This window comes from Dryobates pubescens, chromosome 31, assembly GCF_014839835.1.
Source record: "Dryobates pubescens isolate bDryPub1 chromosome 31, bDryPub1.pri, whole genome shotgun sequence".
In the NCBI taxonomy this organism is placed as follows: domain Eukaryota; kingdom Metazoa; phylum Chordata; class Aves; order Piciformes; family Picidae; genus Dryobates; species Dryobates pubescens.
Window position 1 is genome coordinate 5,471,825 of NC_071642.1, and position 14,720 is coordinate 5,486,544.

The window sequence follows — 14,720 nt, forward strand, 5'->3', positions numbered from 1 at the left end:
CCAGGATAAGCTGTGGCAGATATCTGCTGGCTGAGTGCTGGGCACAGATAGCACAGCAAGGGCAGGCAGCTGGCAAGGCTCAGAGCCCACTCGCTGCTGGGAGGTGCTGGGCAGTGGTGGCTGAGGGCAGCAGGAGCTGCTGGGGGGGGTGGAGGAGCAGAAAGGAGCCAGGAGGCCTGAAGTGCTGAGAGATGAGGGAGGCTGAGTTTGCCCTGGGGATAGACTGACCATGAGTGATACCAGCAGTGTCTGCTGCCTGTAAGAGACCATTTTCAAAGACAGCACACAGGAGGAGCTGCTCAAAGCATGCAGCCATGCACTGGGGGCCCTGGGCAGGGCCAGACCAGCTCCATCCCAAGCCCTGTACCAGTCACAGAGCTATGGCACAGGGGTGGCACTGAGGCCATGCTGGCTGCCATGTCTGCTGGCCCAGGGTGAGACAGCTGCACGGCTGCCCGTGGTGTGTTTGCCCTGCATGGTGCTGTGTGGCATCCTGCATGGTGCTGTGTGGCATCCTGCATGGTGCTGTGTGGCATGCTGCAGCTGCACTGCTGCCTGGAAATGCCCTCCTGGACTGCTTGGGTGATGCTGCTTCCTGTGGTGCTTACACTCCCCACACAGCAGGGTCTGCAGGGGTTTGCTCCCTTTGCTGAGTCCCTTGGCTCAGGCTGCCTTGCACCTAGGGGTCTCACTGAGGGCTCTGCTGGCATCCTTTGACAAAAGGCTTGCTGTGCATTAGGTCAGGGGAGGTTCTTCTCCCCCTCTGCCCCACCCTGCTGAGACCACACCTGGAATACTGTGTGCAGTTCTGTGCTCCCCACTCAAGAGAGACAGAGACCTGCTGGAGAGAGTCTAACAGAGGCTATGAGGATGCTGAAGGAACATCTGTGTGATGAGGAGAGGCTGAGAGCCCTGGGGCTGGTTAGTCTGGAGAGGAGAAGGCTGAGAGGGGATCTGATCAATGTCTATAAATATCTGAGGGGTGGGGGGCAAGATGAAGGTTCCAGGCTCTTTGGTGGTGCCCAGTGATAGGACAAGGTACAAGCTGGAGCACAGGAGGTTCCACCTCAGCATCAGGAGAAACTTCTTTGGTGCTGGAGGCCTGGAGCAGGCTGCCCTGAGAGGTTGTGGAGTCTCTTTTTGTGGAGACTTTCCAGACCCACCTGGATGTGTTCCTGTGTGAGCTGCCCTGGGTGACCCTGCTCTGGCAGGGGGGGGTGGACTGAAGGATTTCTGGAGGTGCCTTCCAACCCCTAGCATTGTGTGATTCTGTATTTAGGCCATCAGTGGAGGGACCTACAGCCAGGTGTCCTCTACAAGAGGGCAAACAAAGGGCTTTGCAGGCAGCATCCCCAGCACAAGCTGCCATGGGCAGTGTCATGCTTTGAGCAGGTTGCTGCTTTGACAGGGAGGTTGGACCTGATGATGTGGAGGTCCCTTCCTACCCTGCCATTCTGTGATTCTATGTAATGCTCCTTTTCTGCTTGAGAAGAGTAACCACTTCCATGTCCACAGTGAGTGACCACTTCCATGTCCACAGTGAGTGACCACCTCAGAAAAATGCAAGGATAATTCACGAGGCCAGCCCTGGTTCATCAGAGAAACCATTTCCATTGCAACCTGCCTTTGAGAAACAGCTTTCCACAGCAGTTCTTTCCCCTTCCCCTCCTGCCCAAACAGCCAATCTCTTACTGCTTCACTCCCAGGGAGCTTTGGAAGTGCTCACTCTTCACCAGCAGTGAATGAATACACCAGAGCTACAGAAGGTCTGAACTCAGGTCTCTGCTCCACCTTGCAGGGTTGCAGGCCATGCCTTAGGGCTGTAATCAGCCTACCAGACAAGTGCTGAGTGCTCTGGGTCCCTGTTGGGCCTAATCCAGTTTGTGTGGGCACTACATGGTGAAGAAGAGCCAGGAGAGAGAGCTGAGGTGGGGCTGGCAGATGCAGCACTGATTCAGCAGCACTGAGCAAGCACAGATGAAGGAACACCAGCACAGGTTTGCACCCTGCTGGGGAAGCCCATCCCAGTCTGAACACCTGAAGGTTGACCCCCAGCTCTTGCCTTCTCTTGCCTCCCCAGTTCCACATCTTTTCTGAAGCCTAGCATCCAAACTGGGATGCAGAAGTCAAAGGAAAGCCTCTTCAGGTGGTGACTGGCACTGGCAGCTTGCTTGGGTTTGCTCACTGGCAGCATTTCAGCTCTCCTCGGGATGCCTTGCACTGATGCCTTCTCCATAGCACACTGATGGTTCTGCTGCAAACCACAAGGCTCAGGAATGTGCTCATTCCCAAACCCCCCTGAGGGCCTCTCAGCTGGGCAGGTGAAGAAACCCTGGAGGGGTCTGTGCCCATTAAACGCTGATCTGTCTGACTGTCCCTGCTTTGTGTCGCAGAGGCACCAACAAAGAGAAGGATGTGAAGGGCAGGTGGAGTGAATTGGTTGTCCCTCTGGGGAGGGGGGTGGGAGATCCCCAACCTTAATTGCTTCCCAGCTCATTTGCACAGCCCTGAGCTCCACTGGGTGGAAGCTGCCCAGGGAAGCTGTCCTGGTTGCCCTGCACTGCTCAGAGCCTGCCTTCCTCACAGCCCTCCTGCCTCCACCACACTGTTAGCAAGCAAGGGCTGGGGCAGTGACCCTCCAGCTTTGTTCTCAGTCCTTTAGGCCCAGGAGGTACAAGGCAGCAGCACTGTTGTGCAAAGAACAATACCTGGGTAAGGTCCACCACTGCCCTCAGCTTGAGGCATCTTCTGGCACAGCTTGAGACTGTGTCCTCTCCTTCTGTCACTGGGTGCCTGGGAGAAGAGACCAACCCCCACCTGGCTCCAACCTCCCTTCAGGTGGTGGTAGACAGCAAGAAGGTCTCCCCTGAGCCTCCTCTTCTCCAGGCTAAGCAACCCCAGCTCCCTCAGCCTCTCCTCTCAGGGCTGTGCTCCAGACCCCTCCCCAGCTTTGTTGCCCTTCTCTGGACACCTTCCAGCAGCTCAACATCCTTCCTAAACTGAGGAGCCCAGAACTGGACACAGGACTCCAGGTGTGGCCTAACCAGTGCTGAGCACAGGGCAGGATGAGCTCCCTGCTCCTGCTGGCCACACTGTTCCTGATGCAGGCCAGGATGCCCTTGGCCTTCTTGGCCCCCTGGGCACACTGCTGGCTCATGTTCAGCTGCCCTCAACCACTGCCCCCAGGCTGCACATGACAGTTGCACCTTGTTTATTCTGAAGAGCTCAACCCAACCCAATTCTGTGATTCTCTGATAATTTTTCAGTGCTGGAGTTTGAAGCCAAGCCAGGCCAGGCCTCAACTGCTTTTGTAAGAGGCAAAAAAATTGTTGCAGGGCACCAGAGAATCTTTAAAACCATCTTGGGGGTGGAGAGAAGAGCCCAAAGGCAGTGAGTGTTTGCAGGAGTACCTGCAAGCTTGTCTCTGAAATCACCAGCTGGGAGAGCCTCCCTCCTGCTGCATACCCTGTGCAGACCTGAGCCCAGGCACTAAACTACACCAGGTTTAAAGCCTTTCTTCTGTGGTCCTGTGCAGCACCTCAGACTTAGCTGGGCTGGAATCCTAGCTTTCCAGTTCCAAGCTTTCCAGTTCAGCCCCTGCAAACCCCTACCCCCTGCAAGCCTTGCTCACACCTTCATGCAGGCCCCACACTGAGCTGTGAGGACCTGCAGAGCACTGACTGCAGTCCTGCACCTTGGTGCCTGCAGGGCCAAAGCTGGCAGCATTCAGCTTGCAAGAGATGTGAGCTGCACTGTGAAGCCTTCTGGGGTGTTTCTGTCTGAGTGAGCTCAGCTGCAGACATGCTGGGAGTGAGCCACAACATGAAGCCACCCAGCTTGGAGCCACCCAGCTTGCTCCCTGCCAGGGACAACAGCAGCTTGGCCCAAGAGGGCAGCTTCAGTAGGCATTTGTAGGACTGAGCCCACAGGTCCTCTGTTCTGACCCCTCATAGTCAGGAACGTTTGGACCTCTGCTCTCAGGGCCTGGAAGCCTTCTTGTTATTCCAGACCACCATCTAGTGGGTGCTGGTGCTCACAGCCACAGGAGGCCAGGCTGCTCCTCTGAGCTGAGCCCTAAGTGATGCTGGGGGAGCAGGGCTGGGTGCCAGCAGCAAGGAGTCCAAGCTGCAGTTTCACTCAGCTGGGATGCTTGCTCCATGCAAAGCAATCAACAAAAGAGCCTCCCCCTTCACCTCAGTGGTGCACTGCCCCATGTGTGCCAGGGGCTGCAGCTGAGCTGGGGTACAGCTCCTGGAAGGGCTGGAGAAGGCTCTCAATGCTCTCTCACTTCTGTAAGCCAGGCTCAGCTCTCCAGTGTGCTGAGTGTGTGAGAAGCTTCACTCAGGAATCAAAGCACTGATAGGACCTGGGGATGCTTTCACCTTGTAGATTTGTGGCTGCTCATGGCCTGGGTGGGTGGATGGACACTTTGCTGGCTTAAAACCTGGCTGCATGGCTGGGTCCAGAGAGTGCTGGAGTTAAATCCAGTTGGTGGCTGACCACCAGTGGAGCTCCCCAGGCTCAGTGCTAGGGACAGCCTCTTTAATCTCATTATCAGTGATGTGGATGTGGGAACTGACTGCACCCTCAGCACAGGTGACACTGAATTGGGTGGGATGTTGATCTGCTGCAGGGCAGGAGGCTCTGCAGAGGGATCTGGCCAGGCTGAATCCATGACTGAGGTCAATGGGATGAGGCTCAGCAAGACCAAGGGCTGAGTCCTGCACTTGGGTCACAACAACCCCAGGAAGGCTCCAGGCTGAGGGCAGAGTGGCTGGAAATTGCCTGGAGGAAAAGGCCCTGGGGGTGCTGGGTGACAGCAGCTGGAGATGAGGCAGCAGTGCCCAGCTGGGCAAGAAGGGCAGCAGCAGCCTGGCCTGGGGCAGCAGTGGTGTGGGCAGCAGGAGCAGGGATGGTGCCCTGTACTGGCACTGGCAAAGACACATCTTGAATCCTGGGTTCAATTTTGTGCCCTCACTCCAAGCAGGACATTGAGAGGCTGGAGCAGGTCCAGAGAAGGGCAAGAAAGCTGGGGAAGGGTCTGGAGAGCAGGGCTGGAGATGAGCAGCTGAGGGAGCTGGGGATGTTCAGCCTCAGAAGTGTCAGGAGGTGACCTCTTTCCTCACAGCCTGAGACTGATGACTTTCCTTCCTCAGGGTAAAAAACAAACCCATGGCTCAGTCCTGCCTGAGGGGGAAAGAAATGATTCATCACAAGGCACCTGCTGAGGTGGAACCCCTGAAGGCACCAATGGTGGTAACCAACAGCACTGCCACATTGGTAAGGACCTCACAACACCTGGAACACATCCAGGTGGGGTTTGAATGTCTCCAGAGGTGGAGACTCCACAGCCTGTCTGGGCATCCTGCTCCAGGGCTCCAGCAAAGAAGTTTCTCCTTAAGCTCAAGTGAAACCTCCTGTGTTCTAGCTTGTACCTGCTGCATCTGGGCCTGAGGTGGAGGTTGGGCTCTTCCCCCAGCTAGCAAGTGGTAGAAGAAGAGGAAATGTCCTGAAATTGTGCCAGGGCAGGGTTAGGTTGGAGATGAGGAAAAATTTCTTTGCTGTCAGAGTGGTCAGGGCTTGGCACAGGCTGCCCTGGGAGGTGGTGGAGTCCCCATCCCAGAACCCTGTGGCCATGGCATTTGGGGCCATGGTTTGGTGCCCATGGTGGGGTTGGGTTGCTGGTTGGACTCAATCCTGGAGTTCTTTTCCCAGCTCTGTGATTCTGTTTCAATCTGTGCTGGCCATGCTGGGGTTGGGTTGGTGCTGGACTGGATGATCTCAGAGGCCTTTTCCAACCCTAATGGTTCTGTGATTCTGTGATCTTATCACCACCATGCCAGGGGTAAGCCCTTCAGAGTCTCATCTCATCCACATGCCAGAGTCTCAGCAGCAGAAAGCCTTCAGCCAGGGTGGCTTGGGGCTTTTATTTAATGTTTAGTTTTGAGAGCTCAGCCATGGAAAAGTATTGAATTTGTCAAAGTCAGAGTGACTTTTAGGCTATGTCCCTTTAGAAATGCTGACCTAACAATAGTACTAATCAGAAAGCCTGGCATTTATAGTATCTTAATGGCATGCACCCAAAATAGACTCTAGTTAAAGCAGCAAGTTGCCAAGCTCACAGGGTACTGATAACTCTGGTAATTAACTTCTAAAAGTCACAGGAGCTGTACAGTTGCTGTGGGTGGAGTTCACTTCTTACTGCAGTAACAAAGGGCCACAATTCCTTTTCCCCTGGTATTGTTCTAGGCTAACTGGGAGGCAAATTAAATCAGAATCCACCCTCCCCACTCTGTTAGGATAAAACTGTTCATTTTCCTCTCTCATGTTGATCAGAGATCCATGGAATGGGTTGAGTTGGAAGGGACCTTGAAGATCATCAAGCTCTGACCCCCAGTCATGGGCAGGGACACCTCCCACCAGCCCACGTTGCTCAAGGCCTCATCCAGCCTGGCTTTGAGCACCAGGGACATCCACAGCCTCCCTGGGCAGCCTGTGCCAGGCTCTCCCCACCCTCACTCTCAACAATTTCTTCCTCATCTCCACTCTCACTCTCCCCTCTCCCAGCTCAAAGCCATTGTCCCTCATCCTGGCACTCCCAGCCTTTGTCCAAACTCCCTCCCCAGCTCCTGGAGCCCCTTCAGGTACTGGAAGGCTGCTCTGAGGTCTCCCTGGAACTTTCTCTTCTCCAGGCTGAGCAGCCCCAGCTCTCCCAGCCTGTCCCCACAGCCCTCTGATCATCTTTGTGGCCTCCTCTGGATCTGCTCCAGCAGTTTGATAAGGATGCTGGAGACGTGCAGGGTCTAATTAGAACCTGAGGAGGGAACACTCTGTGACCTGCTGGCTCTTAAGGTCTGCTGAGTGCAACTTTCTGAGCTACCTCCCTGCTAAATCACTTTCCCTAACTAGGTCACACCATCCACTCTGCTGGTCCCAGGGACTCCCTGGTGAAGCACAGCAGTGATTCTTGCAGAGAAAGTTGCCCAAGGTTTCCATGAGAAAAGCCTGGACAGAGTTTCTGAGAGCTTGAGCAGGGCTTTGGTGCTCTGAAGTGAGCTTTTCTATCAGGGATGTCTGTGTCAGGAAAAAAAGGCTAAATTAAAAATGTAATTATTGGTTTTTAGCTCCTCCCAGGCTGGGTAATTACTCTCACACCTTGGTGGTGTTTGTAGGTCATGGCTGCTTTGGGACAGGAGCTTAATTCCAGAGCAAGTGGAGCTGCCAGGCACCTTGCACATGCCTGCAGGTGATGGTTCTCCTGTGGTTAGAGCTGTGATCATGGCTTTGGCTAAGCTCTCTGCACAATGGCAGCACCAGGTGTCAGCCAGCCCTCCAGGGAAGTGCCACAGACAAGGTCCAGACCTACACACAAGCTCAGGCTGCCCTGTGGACATCACACTGTGGCCAGCTCTAGTGCCCACTCTGTGAGCTGCCAGAGGATGTGCAGGAAATGAAAACTCCTTACAAAGCTGCAGGAGTCTCAGGCCATGATCAGAGGAGATGATAAAATCAGCTCTGAGCCAGTGGCCAATCACTCTTTCTGGGAAGAACTTTGTTCCAACTTCCCCCTGCACAGCTTGAGACTGTGTCCTCTCCTTCTGTTACCGGGTGCCTGGGAGAAGAGACCAACCCCCACCTGGCTGCAACCTCCCTTCAGGTGGTTGTTGAGAGCAAGAAGGTCTCCCCTGAGCCTCCTCTTCTCCAGCCTAAGCAACCCCAGCTCCCTCAGCCTCTCCTCTCAGGGCTGTGCTCCAGACCCCTCCCCAGCTTTGTTGCCCTTCTCTGGACACCTTCCAGCATCTCAACATCTTTCCTAAACTGAGGAGCCCAGAACTGGACACAGGACTCAAGGTGTGGCCTAACCTGTGTTCAGCACAGGGCAGGATGAGCTCCCTGCTCCTGCTGGCCACACTGTTCCTGATGCAGGCCAGGATGCTATTGGCCTTCTTGGCCCCCTGGGCACACTGCTGGCTCATGTTCAGCCCATTGTCAACCAGTACCCCCAGGTCCCTTTCTCCCTGGCTGCTCTCAGCCACTCTGACCCCAGCCTGTAGCACTGCCTGGGGTTGCTGTGGCCAATGTGTGTTTCTCTTCAGGAGCATCTGCAGTGGTGTTCATGGAGGAGTTCACTGCCCAGCCTCACTTTTAGGCCTCCTGACTATGATTATCATAGAGTGGTTTGGGTTGGAAGGAACCTTAAACATCATCCAGTTCCAGTCCCATGGCAGGGACACTTGTCAGAAGTCCCTCCCCAGCTCTCCTGGAGCCCTTCAGGTACTGGAAGGCTGCTCTGAGGTCTCCCTGAAGCTTTCTCCAGGCTGAACAGCCCCAACTCTCCCAGCCTGTCCCCACAGGGGAGGTTCTGCAGCCCTCTGATCATCTTGGTGGCCTCCTCTGAAACCTCTCCAGCAGCTCCAGGTCCTTCTTGTGCTGGGGGCCCCAGAACTGGAGGCAGTGCTGCAGGTGGGGTCTGAGGAGAGCAGAGGGGCAGAATCCCCTCCCTGTGCTGCTGCTCTCCCTGCTCTGGCTGCAGCTCAGCACTCAGCTGCCTGCTGGGCTGCCAGGGACCCTTGCTGGCTCCTGGGGAGTTTGTCACCAAGTGACACCTCCAAAGCCTTCTTCTCAAGGCCTGGATTTGTGCTGGGGATTGCCCTGAGCCAGCTGCAGGGACCTTGCTCTTGGCCTTGTTGAACTCCATGGGGTTGGCTTGGTCCCACCTCTGCAGCCTGTCCAGGTCTCTCTGTATCAATCCCTTCCCTCCAGTGTCAACCAGGCCATGACACATCTGGCGTTACACAGGCATCCAAATCCTTTGTGCTCAGACTCTGCCCCAAACAAACATTAATTAATTAACATTAATTATGACTGATTTCCTTGACTGACTTTTCTCTGCCACGTTCCTCTTATTTCAAGTCTTGGATCCTCTCCAGGCTAATGCCTACCACGAGTCCCTGTCTCCAGCAGCCTTGAGGATCTGCAGCCTTTGCTGGACAAGCAAACCTTTTGCAAACCTCTCTCCCATTTGTAGCTGCAGAAAGGACAGGATCCCGCTCAGGCCTAGCCCAAACGTTCCCCAAGTCTGGCTGTGGTGTGTCCGCCAGTAGCGGTGGATACCATGGACAGAGACCTGCCCTCGGACACCAATGCTCAGGCCTGCGCAGCACCTTGATTGCTAACGAGTTCAATTCAGAGGATCTTAGGATGTTAGGGGCTGGAAGGGACCTCTGGAGAGGAGCCGGCAAGCAGCCAGGCCCGAAGGCTCCAGTTCATGCCTGCGGGTGCGGGAAAGCTCCCCGGGAGCAGCCAGGGGCAGCGCCGGCGCCGCCAGGGGCCAGGCTGCCGGGGCCAGGCTGCCCGACCCAGGCAGAGCCCCGCGCATGCGCCGCCCGCCGCGCCCCGCCCTGCCCCGAGCAGGCCCCGCCCGCCGCGCGGCGGAGCCCACGGCGCAGGCGCGGGGCCGCCACGGGGCCGCCGTAAAGCGGCGCAGGCGCGGCGCGGCCGGGCCTGCTGTCGGTGGAAGCCGTCCGGTGCGCGATGCATTGTGGGCGAGATTGAGGAAGTAAAATGGCGGATCTGGCGAACGAAGGTAGGCGGGCGCTGGCGGTCTGTGGTGGGGCCGGCGCCGGGCCCCTCGCCGGCCCTGTGCCGCCGCGGTCCCGGCCCGAGCCTGGCCCTGCCATCCGCTTCCAGGGGTGGGCGCAGGCCGGCCCTCGGGAGCGCCTCCTTACCGCGGCCTCTCTGTGCCCTGGCCCCTCCGGGGCGAGCAGCCGGACAAAGGGAGTGCCCGGCCGGGCCGCCGCGCTCCCCGCTGGCCCTCTCTGGGGCCGGCTCCGGGCCGGCTGTCCGCGCTGCCGCGGGGGTCGGGGGTGGCGGTTTGGGGCCGCGCCTGCGAGTGCCTCCCGCCGGGCGGCGTTGACGCGGCGGCCCCCGGGGCCCCGGCCCCGCTGGGTCCCTGCCCTGCTGGCCCTGGGTGCTGAGCAACGAGCCCCGGCGGGGCCGTGAGCACGGCACTTCTACCCCGGGGGAGCGCTGAGCCGCTTTGTGCTCCTCCTTGCCCGGGGGGCTTTTTGGGGTCGTTGTCCACAACTTGAGAGCTATCGTAGACCTTCTCTTAACTTCCACTGGTGTTAATCTTTCCTCTAGCAAAAGGAATGGTAGAGGTGGTTATGTAAAACATGGTGAGGGGTAAGGGTAAAGATTATTTTATTTTTTTTAAAGCAGCAAACCTGTGAATTGGAGAAATGGTGGCTTGATTTTTATCTGAAGAGGGCTGGGGAAACGTGGGCTGCACTGCTGTGGGATTTGGGTCTTGTGCTCCAAGGTGTGTGGGATGGTGTTCAGGTGATGGTGGCCATCCACAGTTTGCCTTTCAGAATGACTCACTTCCCTCCAGGCCTCTGCAAAAGCAAGTTTGCCTCAGCTCTCTGTGTTGCTTCTCATGGCTCTTCTCAGCTGGGGAAAGAGGGATTGAAATGTCCTGAAGGAGACAATGAAAGTCTGTGAGGCCCCCTTTGAACCCTACCAGTGGTGTTTACAGGTCTGATATCAACGTTGAAAAACAGGAAGCAAACATCTATTGTAGTGTAGCTTCTGACAATGAAGTCCACAGCAGCTGACCATGTAATTGTGCTGCTTTGACAGCTCCTGTGGTGCATTAGGGCTTGGGCTCTTGGCTCTCAAACTCCAGAGGAACTCTGGGTGCCCAGAGAGGCATAAGTGGGCTCAGAATGGCAGGGGGTAGTCAGGTGTGGGATGGCTGCTTGTGGGAAATGCAGTGGCAGTGTTTCCAGCTGGGCTTCAGAACCACCTTACAATGAATTTTGATGGTTCATTGTGCTTTTAGAAGCAGGAGTTTGGCAGTGGCTAAGTCATGCAAGCCCCTGACTTTACCCTCCCATTCCACACTGAGCTCAGCTGAATTCCAGGTGACCAATGTGCATTGCCTCTTTTGATGCTCACTTGTCACACAGTTCTCCCTCTAGATCCCTGTGAAATGCTGTAGCCTGGCAGGCTGCAGTGGTACAGCCTGGCAGTGTGGTGCCATCCTTTTTCATGTGATCTTCCTTTTTCTCTCTTTTTGTCTCTTCAGACCCCTTCCCAACTTCAGTGACTTCCCTCACCTGCTCCTCTCTTTAGTTTCTGCTTGCATCTCCTTCCAGAGTTGTCACCTTCATTCGTTGCTGTTCTGTTTCTTCTTGCCATGAGACTGTGACCCAAACTTCCATCAAATGAAGCCAGACCAGCTTGCTTCTGAACTGCCTCTTCTGCTGATTCTAATATCCTCAGTGTTGTCTGGTGTTGTCTTTCATCTGGTTCCGTGTTTGAGGAGTCTGTTCTTTGTGTACCAGTGCATAGAGAGATGCTTGCTGGGATTGACATCTTTCTGCTGCAAGTCAGAAAAACTCCACATGAGCTGGCAGTGGTTGCTTGCAGCCCAGAAGGCAGCTGTGTGCTTGGCTGCATCCAAAGCAGTGAGAGCAGCAGGACAGGGAGACCCCTGCCTGCAGCACTGCCTCCAGTTCTGGTGTCCCCAGTACAAGAAGGAACTGAAGCTGCTGGAGAGGGTCCAGAGGAGGCCACAAAGACAATTGGAGGGCTGCAGAACCTCCCCTGTGGGGACAGGCTGGGAGAAGGTTAGGGTTCAGCCTGGACAGGAGGAGGCTCCAGGGAGACTTCAGAGCAGCCTTCCAGTACCTGAAGGGCTCCAGGAGAGGTGGGAAGGGACTTCTGACAAGGTCTGGGAGTGCCAGGATGGAGGGGAATGGCTTTGAGCTGGGAGAGAGGAGACTGAGACTGGAGATGAGGAAGAAATTGTTGAGAGGGAGGGTGGGGAGAGCCTGGCACAGGTTGCCCAGGGAGGCTGTGGCTGCCTCCTGCCTGGAGGTGTTGAAGGCCAGGCTGGATGAGGCCCTGAGCAAACTGTGCTGGTAGGAGGTGTCCCTGCCCATGGCAGGGGGTTGGAGCTGGATGGTCTTTAAGATCCCTTCCAACCCAAACCATTCTGTATGAATAAGTCAGTGCATTCCAAAGTCTTTACTTGCCTTAGCTCCTGCTCTGGCCTGGCAGTGATGCTCTCAGGTGACTTTTGAGTGTGGTGGTCTCCTTCCTAGGCACCTCCATCTCTTCTGGTTTTCCAGGGCTGTAGGTGCTTCCTTGTGCCCAGGTATTTTCATTCAAATACCAGGAGTGATTATTTTGGTGCTGATAATTAGTTAATGTCCTGCTTCATCATCCTTCTTGTTTGAAGTATTGGGTAGCTGAGTGTTCACATTCCCAGGGCAGTTGTGGCCAAAGCAGAGCTCTCCATCTGGCCTGCTCTTGCCTGAGCTGTGCAGCAGTGCTCTGTCACACCTCAGGTGTGCAGCTAATGAGTTTTTGACACACAGAGACACAAGTACCCAGGTTTCAGTCATGCTTCCAGATTGCTTTTGCTGTTTCAACAGCAGCTTTTCTCCTCTCCCTTCACACAAGGGAAGCTTGCTGAGACTTTTCTCCATTTGATTACTGCAGCAAACCTCCTTTGGACCTTGAAAAGCTGTTTTGTTCTGCCTGTGTCCTTTCATCCTGCTAATGCAAAAGCTCTTTTAACCCCTTGCTTTTACCACTGCACCTCTTTGTTTCAGTTCATTCATTGCCTTTTCCCTTTCAAACAGTATAGGACTTATCTTTACCTTCTAGATGCTGATGTCTCTCTTAGTCTATTGTCTGTCTTAAATCAGCACTGAGATATCAATGCTGCCTCCAAGTAACCATTCAACCAATGTCCTTCAAGCATTCAGACCATTTGAATGGGTGATCCTTCTGTGCTGCTTTTCTTCAAGGCCACAAGCTTCCCTCTAGTGTTCTCCTGACTGCTTCATTTGCCTCATTCTGATTGTTCCTGGATATTTTTTTTCCCCCACTCACTCTTCTTTCTTTCTCTGCAGTGAGGTGGTAACCTTGGGCACCTACCTTTTGTAGTGGCCTGATGGCAAGAAGGTTGCTGGTTTAAGGGGCTCCACTGCTGCAGAGGAGGGGGTGCAGGATAAGGTGGTCCATGTGCCATTTCCCAGAGAGGATTTCACTGTGAGAAGCCTTAGGAACAGGTCTTGGTCATGGCATTGCCTTTCATCATGAGAGGTGAGCTGCTAAGTGAGGAGCTAGCAAGGAGGGAGGGGAAGAGTAACTTCCTGGTTGTGTGAAGTTCAGGTGACTTTGTCACAGAGATGTAGTGACCCTGGGATGAAGGCTTTGGGGGCAGGCACTGGCAGAAGTTCAATGATTGAGCACCAGGAGGTTGGAGTGGTCAGCACAGTCATTACTGCTGTGTGAGATAGTTACTGACTGCCACCTGAAGTGGTCTGAACTCCTTGGTGAGATGTTCTGTGATGCTCTAAACTGGGTCTTCACCCATGGCAGTGAAGTATTTTGGAGACCTAGAGAGCTTGTCAGTCATGTCCTAGGCTGCATCCAGAGGAGTGCCTCTGTTGTGGTGTGCCCAGCAGGAGGAGGACACAGAGCTGTGGGAGAGAAACCAGAGGAGGCCACAAAGATGATCCAAGGGCTTGAGGGAGCTGGGGGTGTTCAGCCTGGAGAAGGCTCCAGAGGGACCTTCTTGCTGCCTTCCAGTACCTGAAGAGATCCTAGAGGAAGGCTGCAGAAGGACTTTTCCTGAGGATGTCTAGAGACAGGCCAAGGGGGAATGGTTTGAAGCTGAGGAAGTTCTTCAGTGTGAGGGTAGTGAGACTCTGGCACAGGCTGCCCAGGGAGGTTGTGGATGCCTTCTGCTTGGAGGTGTTCAAGGCCAGGTTGGATGAGGCTGAGTCTAGTTGAGAGGCATCCCTGCATGTGGCAGGGAGGTTGGAGTAGATGGTTTCTGAGGTCCTTTCCAAGCTGAACCATTCTAGGGCTCTGTGCATTCACACCACCCTGTGTGCTTTGCTCAGGAACTTCTGGTAACAAGCAGCTGGGTAAGTATCTCATTACTTAGATCCTTACACAAGTAGCAGTTTGTTTGTACAGTCTGCTGCTGCTCTGTTGAGGACAGGGTCTGCTGTGCTGAGAATGCATTAATCACCCTCCAGTCCCTGAGATGTTCTTCTGAGAGCTACAGCCTGATGGCTTCTTTCACAGTTCCCTTTCAGGAGTTTCCAGCACCACCTCTGGTGGCCAACTCTCTCCTTAGACCCCAAACATGATTTGTTTTGCTTTATGGAGTGGCCTAGCATACAGCTCATGATCCAAAGGAGCTCTCTCTGTGTCCCTGCCTTAAACATGCAGTGGGTGAAAGAACTGAAGCAGTTTCAGAGCAAAAGCATCAATCCTTCTCCACACTGGGATGATGCTGATGAGCTTTAGGGGGGAAAAGGCTGCTGTGCACCTTTGCACTCTGTATTGACTCTGGAGCAGGCTGCCCAGGGAGGCTGTGGATGCCTCCCTGGGGGTGTTCAAGGCCAGGCTGCATGTGGCTTGGAGCAGCTGAGTCTAGTTGAGAGGGGTCCCTGCCCATGGCAGAGGGGTTGGAGTAGATGAGCTCTGAGGTCCTTTCCAAGCTAATCTGTCCCAGGATTCTGTGCTTGTACCTGAGGGCTGTAGACCATGCAAACAAGATCTCTTTCCCATGATGGCTTCAGACAAACCAGTGGATGCAAAGGTGGCCCCAGTGAGCTGGGTTTGCTGGGTGGCTATTTCTAAGGTGTCCTCATAATTCACAGGCAAACCCCCTGGAGTGCTGCTTCATT

General features: G+C 55.0%; 1 protein-coding gene across 1 annotated transcript in view; it reads left to right on the top strand.

The window, feature by feature from the left end:
- The first annotated feature begins 9,472 nt into the window (after window positions 1-9,472).
- Window positions 9,473-14,720, top strand: part of RANBP3 (RAN binding protein 3) — a 37,667-nt gene continuing 32,419 nt past the window's right edge. The window contains exon 1 of the mRNA XM_054175147.1: window positions 9,473-9,586. Within this exon, the coding sequence (XP_054031122.1) occupies window positions 9,565-9,586 (22 nt within the window). The 5' untranslated portion in view covers window positions 9,473-9,564. The remainder of the gene's footprint in view (window positions 9,587-14,720) is intronic.